General features: G+C 37.4%; 1 protein-coding gene across 4 annotated transcripts in view; it reads left to right on the top strand.

The window, feature by feature from the left end:
* The window catches only part of SEC22A (SEC22 homolog A, vesicle trafficking protein), a 75,235-nt gene that overhangs the window by 28,774 nt on the left and 24,895 nt on the right, over positions 1–21,566 (top strand). For all 4 annotated transcript variants that reach the window (XM_023728798.1, XM_004373621.3, XM_023728797.1 and 1 more), the window contains 2 exons: positions 4,305–4,468; positions 5,498–5,692. In XM_023728798.1, the coding sequence (XP_023584566.1) occupies positions 4,305–4,468; positions 5,498–5,692 (359 nt within the window). The remainder of the gene's footprint in view (positions 1–4,304; positions 4,469–5,497; positions 5,693–21,566) is intronic.

Raw genomic sequence — 21,566 nt, 5'->3', positions numbered from 1 at the left:
TATGAGTTTAGTGCTGTCATTTTGATGTCTTTTTTTGTATGTTGTTCACAGTTTCTTTGTTCCACTTAATTTTCTGTGCTGAGTCGTTTTTCTTTATTTTCTTTTCATCTTTTTCATTGTTATTGATTTTGTATTTGCTAAGTCTGCATTTTTCTAGTTTTTTATTTTGATGTGTAGGATTGTTAGCTTCCTTAATATTTACCCCTATTTTTCTAAGTTTATACTGTCTGTTATTTCTTTATGTCGCCTTGACTTCCTCTCCATATGAAAAATCAAAGTATGTTTTTTAAGTCCCTCTTTTTTTTTTTAATGTTGTCATCTTTTACATACTGACATCTGTTTCCCTATTTTCATTGTTTTAGCTTTGATTTATTTTTGTAACTTCCCTATCTGGGTTGATACCTGGTTGCTCTGTCCTGTGTCCAGTCTTGGGTTGTTATCTGATGTTACTGATTTTCTAACCAGAGGACTCCCTTCAGTATTTCTTGTAATTTTGGTTTGTTTTTGCAAATTCCCTAAACTTCTGTTTATCTGGAAATGCCCTAATTTCACCATCATATTTGAGAGACAGTTTTGCTGGATATATAATTCTTGGCTAGCAGTTTTTTTCCTTCAAGGCTTTATATATGTCATCCCATTGCCTTCTTGCCTGCATGGTTTCTGCTGAGTAGTCCCAGCTGATTCTTATTGACTCTTCTTTGTAGATAACGTTTCGTTTATCCCTAGCCGCTCTTAAAATTCTCTTTTTATCTTTGGTTTTGGCAAGTTTGATTATAATATGTCTTGGTGACTTTCTTTTGGGATCTACTTTATGTGGGGTTCGATGAGCATCTTGTATACGTATCTTGTCATCTTTCACGATATCAGGGAAGTTTTCTGCCAAGAAATCTTCAGTAGTTCTCTCTGTTGTCTCCCCTCTTCTGATACTCTAGTCACTCAGGTTATTCCTCTCGATAGAATCCCACATAATTCTTAGGGTGTCTTCATTTTTTTAAATCATTTTATCTGATTTTTCCTCAGATAAGTTGGTGTCAAGTGCTCTATCTTCATTCTCAGTAATTCTGACTTCCGTTGCCTCAATTCTGCTCCTGTGACTTTCTGTTGAGTTGTCTAATTCTGACATTTTATTGTTAATCTTCTGGATTTCTGATTGCTGTCTCTCTGTGGATTCTTACAGCCTGTTAAATTTGTCATTCTGCTCTTCTCTAATCTTTTTAATTTTCTCTGTTGCATGTTCTGCGTTTTGCTTAATTTCCTTCCTAATGTCTTGAAGAGTTCTGTATATTAATCTTTTGTATTCTGCCTCTGGTAATTCCAAGAAATTTTCCTCCTCTGGAAAATTTCTAGATTCTTTATTTCGGGAGCTTGCTGAAGGCATCATGGGCTGCCTGTTTATGTGACTTGATATTGACTGTTGTCTCCGAGCCATCATTATTATATGTATTTATTTTATGTTTGCTTACTGTGTCCTAGGCTCTTGTTTTGTTTTGATATGCCCAAATTGGCTCCTCGTATGAGCTGGTTTGATTATTGGCACCTTTGAAGCTCTAATGTCCTGTCACCAGGTGGTTAGATCTGTCACTAGGTATGTGAGCTCAGGAGTCCACCCACTCCTCGTGTATGGATTCAACTCAGGTGCCCAAGTAGATAGCCGCCAAGTGTGTGGTGTAGGCTCTCACTTACAGTCCTAGACAGGCATGGATGATTGGTGTAGGCACAGACGTCTAGCTGTAGCAGGGGGACACGCTCTGAGAAAGGCAGGGGGCTGATGGCTGACCCCGAGTGTCCAGGAGGAAGGCGTGTCCCTGTTCACTAGAGCACATGGGTGGGTTTTGCAGCTGGACTAGGAGCACCTAATGCTGTTGGCTGTAAGGACTGGGGGACACCTCTTATTCATGGGCCCCTATCACAGGTGGCTAGGTGGCGTGGGTGGAGACAGCAGTCCTCAGGCCCCTGATGTGGGTAGGTGAAGACCCTGCTTAATGGGCAGAGCAGTGTCATAAGTCACGAACCTGCCACTTCACATTTGAAACAGTTGAAGTTAGACTTTAGGTATATACCCTGTTGTACTGTGGTAATGAGGGCCTATGCTGTTGAAATGGGCCCACACAAGTCTATGCAGGGGGAAAGGCACTCAAATTCCATGGATCCCTTATGCCTGTGCCTAGGCATAGGAGCTGTGCCTACCCTGAGTTCCTGGCTTAAGGGAGCTGGCAGGTTATTTTTACCCTTGTTTGTTAATTTGTTCACTCTCCAAGGCTGGGAGAATGGTTCAGGTTGTGTGACAGTCCTAATTCCGGCCCAGGGGACTCAGCAATTGCTGAAGCTGGTCCAGGACTCAGTGCAGAGCAGGGAGCGGGGAGGTAAATGGGAGAGAGGTTTTTCCCGCAGGGGGATGTTTTTGATCCACGCGGTAGGCCATACGCAAGTACTTATCTTTCGCCGATCGAGGGCTGCTTCTCACTGGTTTTGGGTGACCAAGTAGACCCTCTGCCACTGGGTCTCTCCCAGTGTGGAATACACGTCCTGAGGACCGCTGCTTGCCTGCCTCACTGCTCACGCATGAGCTGATCAGGCCTGAAGCACTCAGGCGCTCGCCAGGTCAGGTTTGGCAACTCCTCTATCCTTCTGAACTGTCTCTCCCTCCCCCTGCCACTCAGTCCAGTTCCTAAACTTTGCCTTTGATGTTCAGGGCTCCTTCAGGGCTCCTAGATTGTCATATATAATTGATTCACTTGTTTTTTCGGGTCTTTCTTGTAAGAGGGTCCACCAGAAGCGTCTGACTGCTCCAGACTGATACTACTCTGACATCTTGGCCCAGCCAGTCTTTTGTTTTTAAGTTTTACCTTATTTGGAAATAATTTCAAACTTACAGGAAGGTTGCACGAATAAGAAAAGTACGAATAATACCATCCAGATTCACCTTTTTTCTTTTTTTCTTTTTAACATTTTACTCATTTGCTTTCTCATTTTTACCCCCACCCCATGTCTCTTTATCTCTCTCACTATTTTTTTCTGAACCATTTGACAGTAACTTACAGATACCATGCTCCTTTATCCCCTAACCACTTCAGGGTATGTTTTCTAAGATTAGTGATATTTTCTCATTTAACCTACAGTACAGCTTTAGTAAATTTAATATTGATACTATGCTTTAATCTACTGCTTGTTTCCATTTCTGTTAATTGACCCAGAAATGTCCTTTGTAGCCTTTTTTTTCCTTGTCTGGTACAAGATCCAGTTTAGGACCAGGTATGCATTTAATCGTCAGGTCTGTTTAGCCTCCTTTGATCTGATACATTTCCACAGCTTTGCCTTCTGTTTTACAACATTGAGATTTTAAAAGAATACAGCCCCCCCCCACCACCTTTTAAACAGACTGTTCCTCATTCTGATGTTTCTAAATGATTAGATTTTGGTTGTGCACTTTTGGCTAGAATGCTACATAGATGATGGGTCTTTCTCTGATACCACATCTGGGGGCACATAATGTACATCTGCCCCTCCTGAGTGATGTTAGAGTACCTGGTCAAGGTATTGTCTATTGTCTATTGTACAGTTAATATTTTCCCCTTGCAACTGATAGCAATCCATGGAAAGACATTTTAAAATCTTGCAGATATCCTACTCATTGTGGTCCCTCCTAGATTTAGCATCCGTTGATTGTCCTTGCCTGATCCAGTCTTGACTATTGTGGTTACAAAATCCTGAGTTTTTCCAATTCCTGCACTACCTCCACTTTTACTAGTTAGTGCTCAGCATTCTGCTGTCAGCCAGAATCCTCCCTTTTCCCTATTTTATTTTGTTATTGTGATGGACTTATTACCGCAGCCCCCCTCCCTAATAGTTTATGGTTCATTACTGTGTGAAGCAGAGGATATAACTTCACAAAATGGATGATGTTAAGAGGTCAGTAACCACCCTAAAATTGTGTGCAAATGTTGTGTTATTTGGGCATGTTTTCTGGGGAGAGTGTCTGTAACTTTCATCAGACTCTAAAGGATTCTTGCCTCAAATAGGATTAGGTTCCACTGGGAAAAAGGGTTAAACTTTCAGCTTATCTGTACCCTTGTATATTTATATATTCTTTCCCTTGCTTTTTAGCATTTTGTCTACTGTTTTTAAACTACAACTTAAAAACTATATTTTGGTTCCTTCAAAAATTTTGCAGGAATATATAATAAATATTCATATCGTCATTACCACCGTAGCAGCAGTTTATGGTGTATAGAACCAGTCTTGTGAAGCAGTGAATTACCTTGATTTAATCTGAAATTTTAAAACCAATGTTTTTTACACTGTAGTTTTATTAGCTCTCTGGGAGTGAGCTACATGATGTTGTGCACTGAAAATTACCCCAGTGTTCTGGCCTTCTCTTTCCTGGATGAGCTTCAGAAGGAGTTCATTACTACTTATAACATGATGAAGACAAATACTGCTGTCAGACCATACAGTTTCATTGAATTTGGTAAGGGCCTGATTTTTTTTTTCTTTTTATTATCCTGTCTCCATTCAGTCATAAGCAATTTTTCATCTGATACTGGGGGGCAAAGGGGGAAGCTTAGAAAATTCTGCTGCCTTGTTTTTGATAGGAAAATTTGGCAAATGATGTATAAATTATGGCAACTACTTACCTGATTAAGATGTCTATTAGAAAAAATTGTGTTTGAGCTGTGAAAGGGATTGTGCTTATTGGCACAAAGGATTAATCCCGGGGGACAGTTTCTTAGCTGTTCAGAGTTTTGTGTTTATGTGACAATCTTACATAGTCTGCTTCATGTAGAACAGTGGATGGCAAACATTTTCTGTACAGGACCAGATAGTGTATAAACGAATGAGCATGGTTCTGTTCCAATAAAACTTTATTTACAAAACAGGCAGCAGGCTGGATTTGGCGTATGGGCAGTAGTTTGCTTGATTCCTAATGTAGAGGGGGAAGAAAAGTTAAACCAGGTTGCAAATAGTAAAAATATATTTCTACTTGGAAGATATGTAGGAAATATTTTTCATTGGTTTCACTAAATTTATTCTTTAAAATGTACATTCTAATGGTGTAAGTAGTAAATAAGAACAGATGTATGAAAACATGCAACACATAGTGTATGTTCTTGTGTAATTACAACTGATAAGTATTGACAGACTTAATATTTCATGAGATAAAAATCCCTATAAAAATTAAAACTGTGGTTTAAAGTTCAAGCTGTTTTGTTTCTGTAACTCCTTGAAGTGGATATAATAAAAATATTCTCATACTGATGTAGTGCTAAACTATTAGTTTATTTACAATTATTAATTTCTAGAGTATAAAACTAAAGACTCCGTGATACATTAACCATTAAACACGAAGAGTGTTCAGATATTCCATGACAGATTGCATAGTGGTTTCGAATAGCAAATTAAACTGTTTATCTGCAGAATTTACTGTCCATAAACATCACACTCTCAAATGATTTAATTAACACATGACTGCAGGGAAATTTATTTTTTATTTTAATAGATAACTTCATTCAGAGGACCAAGCAGCGATATAATAATCCCAGGTCTCTTTCAACAAAGATAAATCTGTCTGACATGCAGATAGAAATCAAGCTGAGGCCCCCTTATCAAGTTCCCATGTGTGAACTGGGGTCAGCCAATGGAGTCACATCTGCATTTTCTGTTGACTATAAAGGTGCTGGGAAGATTTCTTCTGGTGAGTTCTGGATCTCAATTATTTCATTTTTAAAAAAATCATTGTTTTATAAGAACTGAGCAACTCAACTCCTGAACATGAATTACTTTATTCTAATATTTTAAACCAAGTACATGAGAAAATGAAGAAGTTCAAAGAAATCCTTTCTTCCAGTGGCTTATAAAGGAAGCTACCAGATAGGTGACTAATCAGGAAAATACTTTCACACAGAAATCTCAGAGGATCTCTTTCTAGGAAAATATTTAGGAAGGTTTCTTTGTAAAAAAAATTTATAGAAACAAGTAATGGTTTCTTTGTAATCTATGTTTACAGGCATGTAAAGTGCCTTCCATTATGTAAAAATGGCTACATTCAAGGCCATGGTTCTTGACTGTCAAACAAAATGTAAGGACCTCAATGATTATCTACTCAAACCTCCCTTCTTGAAGAAGAAGTTTCACCCTCAAAAATTGTGATAGGTTGAAAACTGCTTAAAAACAAAAATCTCGTTGTTTTACAAGGTACCATGTATCACTGTTACATGTTCCTTATATAGTAAGCTAAAGCCCGCTTCCCTTTAGTACCTACTGGTTTGTCTATTCTTTAACCTCTCCCTTCTTCCCTAATAGCACTTCAGAACTGTAAAGTCAGCAACTCTGTGAAGTCAATCCTTTCCATCTCTTTTAGCCTGATCTACTTCATCTAAAATATCTGCATTTCCCTTAGCCTATGGCATTTTGAAGCCCTCACAGTCCTGGAAGCTTCCTCTGGACATGCTTTAGTTTGTTAGCGTTCTTCAAACGTGGCACTCAGGACTGAACACAATCCTTCACATTTGGTTTGAGAGTAACCTCAAGCCAGGGCTTCCTAACCTTATATTCCAGTTGATTTTTTGAGTTTAAGTGTGGAATTTAATCTCTATCTGTTGAAGTTCATTCTGTTGATTTTGGCTTATCTTTCAGCCTGATGAAGTACTAAACAAGCTTGTGCTTGTTTATATTAGTTTAAGTCTTTTACAAATTTGATAATCATTTTGTTTTGCTTTTTGATTCTTTTTTTTTTTTTTAACTTTAGGCACTGGTTAAAATATTGATTGGAACTAGATTAAGGACAGACTCATAAGGCACTCAACCAGAGAACTACTTCCAGTTTGACATTTCCTTTCAACAAATCATTTTTCTACTCTCTGGCAAGTTCAATTCACTAAGCTAGGGACTTAAAAAAAAAAAAATGCACGTAGCTCTCCTGAGTACACTTAGTTGGCTAGCTGTGAATCCTTCTACTTGTATTGTTCTACTCACATTTTTTCATCATCATCAGATATTTCCAAAGATACCATGCAAAACTTACGAAGCATTACCAAACTGCATCAGTCTTTCCAATGTAACTGGAACCAGAATGGTTTGAAGAGAAAGATTGAAATAAGCACAACAGTATTAAGCTGACTTTCTGGTTGAGTTATGTAAGCATCCTCACCATTGCCCCCAACTAAACGTTCTTGAAACTGCCTTCTGGTCATCGCAGCCCCTTTTTAATATTGTAAGAAATGCCCATACTTTAGGAAATGTAATTGACAGGTTCTTATATGTTGTTAGGGTTTTTCATTTGCCAGATTCACTCTATACTACATTTTTGACCTTCAAAGGTCAAGTCTTTTTATTCGTAGCCTATCCGATAAGCCCCTTTGAGTAAAGGATGAGCTGACATGTAACTAAAGAGTACGTGGTATCAAACCAACAGCCTGACATTTTAGAAAATTACTGAACTAGATACCAAATGCTCTAAAATACATAAATAAAATTCTGAAAGTTGTGTGAAATGTTTTGCTGAAAGTAGGATATAGTATGTTTACAGCATAATTCTTTAGTCCTATTAAAATAGGGAATGAGGCCAGTTCATCATGACTAAACTCTGGTAAATCTCAATGAAAGTCCTAGTGACCCCTGCTTTCTTTTCTCAATGCTCACAAACTAAACTGTGTGTGACATAATTCTTATCTAAGATATTACTGGAGATCAGTGTCAAGTTTACCAGTCAGTAGTTTTCCATAATTCTGTCTTTCCACCTCTGTTTTTGAAAATCATGACATTTTCTCGCTTCTGGTACAGTCGTCTATTACTTCATTTCTACAGAATTTTCCCGAAGATTGCTACTGGTGGTACTGCAGCTATATTTGTAAACTTTTTACAGTACTTTAGGATGTGATTGGGAGAGGGAGGCTCAGAACATTAATTTGCTTAAAATAAGTCCTTACATTGATGCACCTATATTGTACTTAGTTCTTGTTTTATAATATTTATTCTTATGATCACATTTTTTGAGGATTACTTCCTTTGCCAAATAAGATGAAAACAAAAATCACAGTTGAGTAGTTCTAGCTTTTTTTTTTTCTCGGTCATTTATTAATGTTATATCATCATCTCTAAGCTCTCAGCGAGTCCCTTTTTTGTAATTCTTTTTGCTTGGAATTTGACCATAAAACCCCTTCCCAAGCCTTGGTTCATGATGAACTTTAGTTACTCTTGAAGTAAGTTCATTCCATTTTTTGTTTTGTTTTCATTGTTGCTTATATGTTTCTCTGTCTATCTTTTAAGAATCCGAGCTCATCAGATTTTTTTATAGCACCACTTGTTTCTGTCATTTTTATTTCTAACTCTGTCTTCCTGTGATTGGTCACACCTGTATAGTCTCTCTTCCCATCTATTCATAGACTTATGTGAATCTTGGTGTCTAGGTTCATTTTAATTTGTTATAATGAACCCTAAAGTTATTTAGGCCAGTTTTTTCCATAAGGTACTGTTTATTTCACCACAACACATCTGTCAGTTTGTCATACTATGGTGTCTTGCACATTGCTGTGATACTGGAAGCTGTGCCACCAGCATTTCAAATACCAGCGAAGCCACCCACAGTGGACAGGTTTCAGTGGAGTTTCCAGACTAAGACAGACCAGGAAGACAGGCAGTCTACTTCTGAAAAAAATGACCAGTGAAAACCTCATGAATAGCAGCGAAACATTGTCTGATACAGTGCTGGAAGATGAGACCTTCAGGTTGGAAGACATTCAAGATATGACTGGGGAAGAGCTGCCTCCTCAAAGTAGAGTTGACCTTCATGATGTAGATGGAATAAAGCTTTCGGGACCTTCATTTGCTGATGTGGCATGACTCAAAATGAGAAGAAACCCCTGAAAACATCCATTAGTAATCAGAATGTGGCATGTAAGAAGTATGAAACTAGGAAAATTGGAAGTCGTCAAAACTGAAATGGAATGCATAAAGATCGATATCCAAGGTATTAGTGAGCTGAAATGGACTGAGAATCAGGCAATTACATGGTCTGCTATGCCTGGGATGACGAATTGAGGAGTGATGACGTTGCATTTGTCATCAAAAAGAATGTTTCAAGATCTGTCCTGATAGGATAATATCCATATGCCTACAAGGAAAACCAGTTAATATGACTATTACTCAAATTTACACACCAACTACTAATGCCAAAATTGAAGAAATTGAAGATTTTTACCAACTTTTGCAGTCTGAAATTGCTCAAACATGCAATCAGGATACATTGATAATTACTGGTGATTGGAATGCAAAAGTTGGAAACAAAGAAGGATCTGTAGTTGGAAAATACAGCCTTGGTGATAGAATCGATGCCAGAGATCACATGATAGAATTTTGCAAGACCAACGACTTATTCATTTCAAATAGCTTTTTTCAACAACATAATCAGCAATATACACGTAAGCCTCACTGAATGGAAAACACAGGAATCAAATCGACTACGTCTGTGGAAAGGGACAATGGAAAAGCTCAATATCATCAGTCAGAACAAGACCAGGGGCCATCTGTGGAACAGACCATCAATTGCTCATATACAAGTTTAAGTTGAAACTAAAGAAAATTAAAACAATTCCACAAGAACCAAAGTATGACCTTGAGTGTATCCCATCTGAATTTAGATACCATCTCAAGAATAGATTTGACACATTTAACACTAATGACCAAAGATCAGACGAGTCGTAATGACATCATATATGGAGAAAGCAAAGGGTCATTAAAGAGAGAGGAAAGAAAGAAAAGACCAAAATGAATGTCAGAAGAGACTCTGAAACTTGCTCTTGAACTTTTAGAATAGTTAAAGCAAATGGATGAAATGATGAAGTAAAGAGCCAAACAGAAGATTTCAAAGGGCAGCTCGAGAAGACAGAGTAAAATATTACAATGAAATGTGCAAAGAACTGGAGTTAGAAAACCAAAAGGGAAGAACACGTTTGGCATTTCTCAAACTGAAAGAACTGAAGAAAAAATTCAGCCACGAGTTGCAATATTGAAAGATTCTGTGGGCAAAAAATGGAACGACACAGGAAGCATCAAAAATAGATGGAAGGAATACACAGAATCACTGTACCAAAAAGAATTGGTCGATGTTCTGTCATTTCAGGGGGTAGAATGTGATCAAGAACCCGTGGTATTAAAGGAAGAAGTCCAAGCTGCGGTGAGGCATTGGCAAAAACAAGGCTGCAGGAATTAATGGAATACCAGTTGAGATGTTTCAACAAACAGATGCAATGCTGGACGTGCTCACTTGTCTATGCCAAGAAATTTGGACGACAGCTACCTGGCCAACCTACTGGAAGAGATCCATATTTATGCCCATTCCAAAGAAAGGTGATCCAACAGAATATGGAAATTATTGAACAATATCATTTATATCACATGCGAGTAAAATTTTGCTGAAGATAATTCAAAAACAGTTGCAGCAGTACATTGACTGGGAACTGCCAGAAATTCAAGCTGGATTCAGGAGAGGATGTGAAATGAGGGGTATCATTGCTGATGTCTGATGGATCTTGGCTGAAAGCAGAGGATACCAGAAAGATGCTTACCTGTGTTTTATTGATTAGGCAAAGGCTTCTGACTGTGTGGATCATAACAAATTATGGATAACATTGCAAAGAATGGGAATTCCAGAACACTTAGTTGTGCTCATGCAGAACCTGTACATAGTCCAAGAGGCAGCCATTTGAACAGAAGAAGGGGATACTAGGTGGTTTAAAATCAGGAAGGGTGTGCATGAGGGTTGTATCCTCTCGCCGTACTTATTCAGTCTGCATACTGAGCAAATAATCTGAGAACCTGGACTATATGAAAAAGAATGTGGTGTCAGGATTGGTGGACGTCTCATTAACAACCTGCAATATGCAGATGACACAGCCTTGCTTGCTGAAAGTGAAGAGGACTTGAAGCACTTACTGATGAAGATCAAAGACGATAGCCTTGAGTATGGATTACACCTCAACATAAATAAAACAAAAATCCTAACGACTGGAGCAATAAGCAGCTGATAAGCGGAGAAAATTTTGAAGTTGTCAAAGATTTCATTTTACCTGGATCCACAATCAACACCCATGGAAGTAGCAGTTAGGAAATCAAGTGACATGTTGCACTGGGCAAATCTGCTGTAAAAGACCTCTTTAAAGTGTTGAAAAGCAAAGATGTCACTTTAAGGACTAAGGTGTGCCTAACCCAAGCCATGATATTTTCAATTTCCTCACATGCATATGAAAGCTGGACAGTGAATAAGGAAGACTGAAGAAGAATTGATGCTTTTGATTTATGGTGTTGGTGAAAAATATTGAATATACCACAGACTGCCAGAAGAACACACAAGTCTGTCTTGGAAGAAGTATAGCCAGTGTGCTTCTTGGAAGGGAGGATGGTGAGACTTTGTCTAGCTTACTTTTGGCATGTTATCAGGGAGACCAGTCCCTGGAGAAGGACCTCATGCTGGGTACATAGAGGGTCAGCGAAAAAGAGGAAGATCTTCAACGAGATGGATTGACACAGTGGCCGCACCAGTGGGCTCAAACATAGCAATGATTGTGAGGACATCACAGGACCAGTGTTTTGTTCTGTTGTACATAGGGTCCCTGTGAGTTGAATCGACTTGACAACACCTAACAACAACAACATTGTTTATTTCACACTGCCTACCAGTTCTTCCTTTTTCTCATAGTGTATGCCAGAGCATTCCTTTCCTGTTCCTACTAGCTATTTTTAGAAGGTGATATTTCAGGAAGTAATTGAGGTGCTTGTGGAGAATAAAACTGCCAACAGGTATCAGATAATTCTATATCACTTGTACATCTAACCTTCATATCAATTCTATAATGTATTAGGAAAGCTTTGTTTATATTATACATCTGAATAAACAGGCCAACATGCTCTCAAAAGAGTATTCTGGACATCAGCAGGAATGGCAGAGTAAGGACTTCTGAAAATTCTCTCCTCTATAAAAACAGAATAGTACCAAAAATTGTCAAAATCAACTTTTTCAGAACTCTGGAAATTAACCAAAGTCTTACAACAATCCAAGCAGTCTTTATTCAAGATTAACAGCTGAATCTTGGTAAGAACAGCCATCTTTATGGTGTTCTAATTTACACTATTCACGTTCCCTGCTCCCCAGCTCTGAACTAACCTTGAAAAACAATAGCCTCACGATCGTGGTGGCCATTAAAACCAGCAGCCTAACAGCCACTGGGGGGGACATAATGGATTTGGAGCTCCCTAAAAGCCCCGAGGCATTTTGCCAAAAACAGTCAGTAGCAGTTGTTTAACATTGTTTAACATTTCAGCTGCCTGAGGTGGCCATAGCAATTGGAGCGACAAGAGCTGACAAAAAAAACTTAAAGGATCAGTGGGGATTGAGATGTCCATGGGGGCTTTAAAAGCTCGTACATATTCCTTGGAATCTCCAAGGCCACACCCATAAGTAGGGTTGTGTGCATGCTGAAGAAATACCTACATAGGCCCTAAGCTCTCACATCAAGCTGACCTGGAGGCTCTGTGCAAAGAGGAAGTGAAAGTTAAGGAGATACTGTATACTGCCTGCTAGAGCATTGAAGGAGTGCCCAAACACAGAGCCAGAAGCAAAGACTGGGAGATTTATTGGTGCAAGGCATTTAAGGAAATCTGTATCCACTCATTAAGCTACTCAAGCAAACTTCAGTGGCCATACATGGCAAAGAATACAGACTTAAGAATTAGTTCAGGAAAGTCACTAAGCAAACAACAACAAACATCAGCAACAAAAAACCCTGGGGAGGGGAGGGACTCTTCCAGTATTACCATATTTTATTATACAAAATGTTTAGTTCTCAACAAAAAATTAGAAGACATGCAAAGAAACAGGAAAGTATGACCAACAGGAGGAAAAGGGAAAAAAAGAAGTCCATAGAAACTGTCCCCGAGGAAGCTCAAGCATTGGACTTAATAGACAAAGACTTGAAATCAGCCATTTAAAATATTTTCAAAGAACTAAAGAAATCATGTCTAAAGGACTAAAAAAAATGAAAATGATTTCTTACAAATGGAGAATATCAGTAAAAAGATAAATTATGAAAAAGAATCAAATAGATGTTCTATAGTTGAAAAGTACAATAATTGAGAAATTCATTAGAGGAGCTCAGTAGCAAATTTGAGCTGGCAGAAGACAGAATTAGTGAACTTGAAGATAAGTTAATTGAGATTTTCCAGTCTGAGGAACAGAAAGAAAAAAGAATGAAGAAAAATGAACAGAACCTCAGAGACCTGTGGGATACCATCAAACATAACAATATATACCCATAATGATAATCTCAGAAGGAAAGGAAAAAGAGAAAGGGCAGAAAGAATACCTGAAGAAATGATAGCCAAAACCATCCCAAATTTGATGAGAAACATTTATCTACACACCTGAAACTCAACAAACTTCAAGTAAGAGGAACTTAAAAAAATCCACATCTGGACACATTATAATCAAACTTTGAAAAGACAAAGACAAGGAGAGAATCTTGAAGTCAGCAAGAGGGAAGAAATTCATCATATACAAGGGATCCTCCATAAGATTAACAGCTGATTTTTCATCAGAAATCTGGAGGTCAAATGCAGTGGGATGACATTAGTCAAAGTACTGAAAGAAAAAGAGTGTCAACCAAGAATTCTTTTTGCACAAAAACTATCCTTCGAAAGTGAAGGAGAAATTAAGACATTCCATATAAACAAAAGCTGAGATGCTTTCTCACCAACAGACCTACCCTATAAGAAATAAAGGGAGTTCTTCAGGCTGAAATAAAAGGGTTCTAGATAGTAACTTGAATCCACATGAAGAAATAAACAGCACTGGAAAAGCTAACTACATAGATAAGTATAAAAGAAGCATAACTGTATTTTTAGTTTATAACTGTTATTTTTCCTATCTTGGTTTAAAAGACAGCTGTAAAAAGCAGCAATTATAAAGCTGTATTGATGAGCTTATAATGTATAAGATGTAATTTGTATGACAATAATGGCACAGAGAAGGGAGGAGAGAACAGAGCTGTATGGGTGCAAAGTTTTTGTGTACTGTTGAAAATAAGTTGATATTAATCCAAACTACATTGTGATGATGATGTTGTTTGTTGCCATCAAGTTGATTCCAACTCATGAGAACCCTATGTGTTGCAGAGTAGAACTCCCCCATAGGATTTTCTTGGCTGTAATCTTTACAGAAGCAGATCACCAGGCCTGTCTTCTACAGTATGGCTGGGTGGATTTGAACTGCCAACCTTTAGATTAGCTGTTGAGTACAAACTGTTTGCACCACCTAGGCACCTAAGACTCGATGCTGTTGAGTTGATTTCAACTCATGGCGACCCTATGTGTGTAAATTACAGAGTAGAACTGCTCCATAGAATTTTCTTGGCTATAATCTTTATGGAAGCAGATAACCAGGCCTATCTTCTGTGGTACTGCTGAGTGGGTTTGAATCACCAACCTTTAGGATAGCAGCTGATTACAAACATCTCATACCATCAAGGGACCTTTAGATTGTCATAAGTTGATTTAATTGAAATCTCCAGGTGGCCTCTGTGATGGTTAAGGTTATGTGTCAATTTGGCTAGGCCATGATTCTCACTGGTTTGGCAGATATTATGTAATCATTCTCCATTTTGTTATCTGATGTGAACAGCCAATTAGTTGAAAGGGGAGTTTCCTTGCGAATGTGGCCTGCATCCAGTATATATGGATGTTCTGGCAAAGCTGGCTCTTTCTTGATCCTGCATCTGACTTGTCATCATCTGACCTCTGGTTCTTGGGATGTGAGCCAGCAGCCTGCCACGTAACCTGCGGATTTTGGGATTTGCCAGCTCTCGCAGCCCCATGAGCCAGCAGCCTGCTGTCTGATTTAATGATTTTGGCTTCGTAAGCTCCAGCAACCACGGGAATCAGGAGGAGCCTCCAGCCTGACGCTTGACCCATGACTTTGGGGTTTGCCAGCCTCCACAACTGCATGAGCCATTTCTTTGAAATAAATGTCTTTGTCTCTCTCTCTCTCTCTCTGTATATATATATGTGTGTGTGTGTGTGTGTGTATGTATATATATGTGTATATATGTGTGTATATATATAAAAACATACTTCACTGGTTTTGTTCCTCTAGAGAACCCAGCCTAAGACAGCTACTAAGAAAATAACTCAAAAAACTATAGTAGAAGAAACAAGAGAATTAAAATAGTGCAATAGAAAATATTTAACACAAAAGAAGGAAGTAATGGAGGAATAGAGGAGCAAAAGGAATATAATACATATAGAAAACTGATAGCAAAATGGCATATGTAAATTCTACCTTATTAGTAATTACGTTAATTGTAAATAGGTTAAATACTTCAGTCAAAAGGCAGAGATTGACAGAATGGATTAAAAAACACATAATCCAACTATGTGCTGCCTACCAGAGGCACACTTATATTCAAAGACAGAAATAGGTCGAAAGTAAAAGGATGTAAAAAAGGTAATGGCATGCAAACTAACCAAAAGAGACCTACCATTGCTACAGTAATATCAAACAAAGTAGGTTTTAAGACAAACATTGTTACTAGAGACCAAAAAGGACATTTTATAATGATAAAAGGGTCAATCCACCTGGAAGATATAACTATTATAAGCATATATGCACCTAACAACAGAGCCTTAAAGTACGTGAAGCAATAACTGACAGAACTGAAGAAAAAAACAGACAATTCAGGAATAGTTGGAGACTTAAATATGCTACTTTTAAAAATGAATAGATGACAACCAGTGTCACAAAGCAATTTATGTATTAATTGTTTAATGAGAAGCTAATTTTGCTCTGTAAACTTTTACCTAAAGCACACACACACACACAAAAACAACAACTAGACAGATGACCAACAGGGAAATAGAAGACTTGAACAACAATATAAACCATCTAGGCCTAACATACATCTATAGAACACTCAACAACATCAGAATACATATTCTTTTCAAGTGCACATGGAACATTCTCCAGGATAAACCCCATGTTATGCCATAAAACAAGTCTCAGTAAGTTTAAACAGATCAAAATCATACAAACTATGTTTTCTGACCACAGTGCAATGAAATTAAATGTCAGTAACGAAAGGAAAACTGGAAAATTCACAAATATGTGGAAATTAAACAACACACTCATAAGCAACCAGTGGGTCAAAGAAGAAATCACAAGGAAAATTAGAAAATGCTTTGAAATGAATTAGAACAAAACTACAACATACCAAAACTCATGAGATACAGTGAAAGCAGAGTTTAGAGGGAAATTTATAGCTGTAAACTCCTATAAAAAAGAAAAACAGATCTCAAATCAATAACCTAATCTTCTACCTTAAGAAACTAGAAAAATAAGAGCAAACTAAATCCAAAGCAAGAGAGAAGAATGAAATAATAAAGATTATAGCAGAAATAAATGAAATAGAGAATAGAAAAATAATAGAGAAAATCAACAAATCCAAAAGTTGTTTTTTTAAAAGATCAACAAAATTGATAAACCTTTAGCTAGACTGACCAAGAGAAAAAGAAAACTCTAACTATAATCAGGAATGAAAGCAGGTATGTTATTACTGAGCTTACAGAAATAAAAAAGGATTATAAGGGAATACTATATGAACAGTTGTATGCCGACAAATTAGATAACCTAGATGAAAAGGACAAATCCCTAGAAAGACACTAACTGTCAAAACTGACTCAAGAAGAAATAGAAAATCTGAATAGCTCTATAACAAGAGTAATCAGTAATCAAAAATCTTACTATGAAGAAAAGCCCAGATCCAGATAGCTTTACTAGTGAATTCTACCAAACATTTAAAGAAGGCTTTTCCAACTTATTCTATGAGACCAGTATTACCCTGATACTAATACTGAAACCAGACGAAGATACCACAAGAAAAGAATGCTATAGACCAGTGTCCCTTATGAATATAAATGCAAAAATCCCCTACAAAATACTAGCAAACTAAATCCAGCAATATATAAAAAGGGTTATACACCATAACCAAGTGGGATTTCTCTCAAGAATGCAAGGTTGGTTCAACATATAAAATTCAACCAATGTAAACAAAAAAGACAACTCAATCAAAAAATGATCAAAGGACTTGAACAGACAGTTCACTAAAGAGGATATTCAAGTGTCCAGCAAGCACATGAAAAGATGCTTAACATCATTAGCCATTCCAAAACTAACCCATTGATTCCAGCCATTAGGGAGATGCAAATCAAAACCACAACAAGATAACCACCTCACTCCCATTAGAATGGCAATGATCAAAAAAAAAAAAAAAAAGGGAAAAAGAGGGAAAAGAAAACAAAACTAATCAAAAAATCAAAAAAAAAAAAAAAAGTAAAACAACAGGTGTCAGCACCCACCATTTGTTTGTTGGTTCCCTAGGAACGTAAAATGGTACTATCACTGTGGAAAACAGTTGGGACGTTCCTCCAAAAGTTGAACATAAAACTACCATATGACCAAGCAGCACCTGTCTATACCCAGAAGAAGTGAAGGCAGGAACGCAAACAGAAACCTATACACCAGTGTTCATTGCTGCATTTTTCACGATAGCCAAAAGGTGGAAACAACCAAAATGTCCATCAACTGATTAATGGATAAACAAAATAGGATATATACATACAGTGAAATATTATGCAGCTGTAAAGAGAAACGACTTTCTGATGCATGCCACAACATGGACGAACCTTGAAAACATTATGCTGAGTGAAATTAAGTCAGTCATAAAAGGACAAATATTTTATGATCTTACTTACATGAAATAGACAAATTTATAGAAACTAAAGATTATTAATGGTTACCAGGAGTAGGAGGGAGGGAGAAAGGAGAAATTTTTGTTCGGTGGGCATTGAGGTTATGTTAGTGGTGGTGGAATATTTTGGAAAAGGATAGCGATAATGATGGCACAACATGAAAAATAAAATAGGTGTTATTGAATTACAAGCGTAGCCATTGTATTGGTGAATGTTTTTTGTTATGTATATTTTCACCACAATTAAAAATTTAAAAATCAATATAATAAACTGACTCAATGGCACCTAACAATGACATAGTAAACCATATTAGTAGAATGAAAGACTTAACCTACATAATCATCTGAATAGAAGGAGAAAAAGCATTTGACAAAATCCAACACGTTTTCATGATAAAAACACTCAACAAATTAGGAACAGAAGGGAACTTCCTCAAACTGATAAAGGACATCTTCGAAAAATCCACAGCTAGCATCATACTTCATGGTGAAAGATGGAAAGCATTCCCTCTAAAATCAGGAACAAGATAAGGATGTCCACTGTGCTAGGGCAATTAAGCAAGAAAAAGAAATAAAAGACATAAAGATTAGAAAGGAGGAAGTGAAACAGTCTCTTTGTGATGTGTGTAGACTCACACACACACACACACACACACACACAACCTATTAGAACTAATAAGCGAGTTCAGCAAAGTAGCAGGGTAAGATCAATATATAAAAATCAATTGAATTTGTATCACTAGTAATGGAAAATCTGAAAATAAAGTTAAGAAGACAATTTTGTTTACTGAAAACTACAAAACTGTTGAAAAAAATTAAAGATGACCTAAATAAATGGAAAGAAGTCCGTGTTCGTGGATTGGAAGACAATATTGTTAAGATGTTAAAAAAACAACAACAGTAACAAAAAAAAACCCTTTACCATCGAGTTAATTCCAACTCATGGCAATCCCACATGTGTCAGAGTAGAACTGTGCTCCACAGGGTTTTCAATGGCTGTGATCTTAACGGAAGTAGATCGATTGCAAGGCCTTTCTTCTGCAGTGCCACTTGTGGATTTGAATGTCTAACCTGTTCGTAGCTGATCACAAACAATTTGTGCCACCCAGGGACCTTGTTAAAATGGTAATACTCCCCAAATTGATACACAGATTCAGTGCAATCCCTATACAAATTCCAGCGGCCTTTTCTTTTTCTTGGCAGAAATTGGCAAGCTGATACTAAAAGTCATATTGAATTGCAAGGGACCGAGAACAGCCGAAAAGATCTTGAAAACAAAGAAGAAAAATTGGAAGACTCACTATTCCCAATTTCAAAACTTACAACTTAGCTACAGTAATCAAGACAGTGTGGTTCTAGCATAGGAACAGACATATAGAGTAATGGAATAGAATTGAGAGTCTAGAAATAAATCTTTACATATGTTCAGTTGATTTTCAACAAGAGTGTCAAGACAATTCAATGGGGGAAAGAAAAGTCTTTTCAACAGGTGGTTCTGGGACAACTGGATATCCACACGCAAAAAAATGAAGTCGGTCCCCTACCTAATACCATATATAAAAATTAACTAAAAATAGCTCAAAGATCTACATTTAAGAGCTAAAACTATAAAACAGTTAGAAGAAAACAGGGGTTTTGGATTTGGCAGTGGTTTTTTAAGCACAGCAACAGAAGAATAAAATAGATAAATTTGGCTGTGTCAACATTAAAAACCTTTGTACGTCAAAGGACACCATTGAGAAAGTAAAAGAATAACCCTCACGATGGGAGAAAATACTTGAAAATCACATACCTGATAAGGGTATTGTATCTAGAATATATAAGGAACTTTTACAGCTCAACAATAAAAACACAACCCAATTAATAATAGGCAAAGGATTTGAATAGACATTTCTTCAAAGATGTACAAATGACTAATAAAATGAAACTATTTTCAATATTATGTTAAACATGCCTTACCATGGCCTAAAATTTGTTATGTTTAAAATGTTTGTATTCTCAATCAAACTTGAGTTTCTTCCTGAGAGTCTGTTGATAGCACCCTCATCTTTCCAATCATACGGTCTTAAAACCCTGATACTTTTCTTCGTTTTCATTCCTTTTGTTTCCTACACTAATTAGTGGCCAAGTCTGAGAGTGGTTTTTTTTTTAAGTATTGTGTTTTAGGTGAAAGTTAACAGAGCAAATTAGTTTCCCATTCAACAGGTTGTACACAAAGTGTTCCATGACGTTGGCTGCAATCCCTACACTGTCAGCACACACCCCATTTCCACTCCAGGTTCCCCGTTTCCTTTCCTCGGTTTTCCTACCCTTTCCTGTCTTATCTTTGCTTTTGGGCAAATGTTGCCCTTTCGGTCTTGTATTATTGTTTGCTCTACGGAGCACATTCGTTTTGAGTGTTATTGCTTATTTTATAGGCTTGTCTATTGCTTGGCTGGACGGTGGTTTCGCAGATTCATCTTTATTGTTGTGTAGTATTCCATTGTGTGTATGTACCACATTTGTTTATCCATTCATCTGTTGATAGGCACATAGGTCCATCTTTTTGCTGCTGTAAACAGTGCTGCAATGAGCATGAGTGTGCATATGTCTATTTGTGTCACTGCTTTTATAAATCTAATAGTTTTAAGCTCCATAGTGTCTCACCTCTTTCTTCCTTTGCATTACCACTGTCACTATCCTAATGGCATTTTTCAGTAGCTCCCTCATGAGCTCCGTAGTGTAGAACTGTAGATAGAGCGTGGGTTTTGAAGTCAGATGGCCCCAAGTGCTAATTGTGAAGATGGCACTTACTCTTTGTCTGATTTGTAGCAAATTATTTAATCTCAATCTGCAGAGGAGAAAATTTAGGCACAGAGAAGTTAGTCATTCCTACTTCATAAAGTTGTTTTGAAGAATAAATGGGACAATGTGTGCCTAGTGAGAAGGCACTCAGAAAATATTATTTCTCTCTAGTTTTAATTTCTCCACTACCTGGTAGTGCAACTGTTAACGCTCGGCTGCTAACCAAAAAGTAGATAGTTAGAACCTACCCAGCAACTCTACAAAAGAAAGACCTGGTGATCTGCTGCTGTAAAGATTATAGCCTAGAAAACCCTATGGGGCATTTCTGCTCTGTCACATGGAGTCGACATGAGTCGGAATCGACTCGACGACACCTGACAACAACCCATTAATAATGTTTTTTAAGAATAGCTTTAATCATATGAGCCTCCTCCTTTTCAGTGTTTCCCCATAGACTGATTGCCTGAAATTCTTAGCTTAGTATTTTGGACTGTCTATTAATTTCCTTCAACCACCCTTTCTGATCTGATCTGATCTGATGTCAGATTCACAAACATCCCTTTGAGCCAAACAGAACAACTAGCAATGCCCAATAGCAGAGTGGTTAAGAGCATTAATTTTAGAGTCAAATCCCAGTTCATTTACTTTCTTTGTGACTGTGGCAAATTACTTAATTTCCCTAAACCTTTGTTTCCTCATTTGAAAAACCAGAATAATGATAGTGCCTACTGCATAGGGTTATTGGAAGGATGAATGAGCTCATGTATATAAAACGCCTAGTATGAGAGCAGCCACCGTTAGGAGGAGAAGATCATCTCCATGCTCATGTTCTCTCTGCATGGAATGCAGTTCTTTCCATTTGCTCCTGTCTAAATCAAAACAGTCTGATTATGTGGTGCGTGGGGTTGTCATGAGTCAGGGCTGACTCATTGGCAGCTAACAACAACAACAACAAATTTTGTCCATTTTAAAGATCACCTTCCTCCTAGTTAT

Source organism: Trichechus manatus, unplaced genomic scaffold (assembly GCF_000243295.1).
Source record: "Trichechus manatus latirostris isolate Lorelei unplaced genomic scaffold, TriManLat1.0 scaffold00026, whole genome shotgun sequence".
NCBI classification, from domain to species: Eukaryota; Metazoa; Chordata; class Mammalia; order Sirenia; family Trichechidae; genus Trichechus; species Trichechus manatus.
This window is presented reverse-complemented; position numbering and strand designations above follow the sequence as displayed.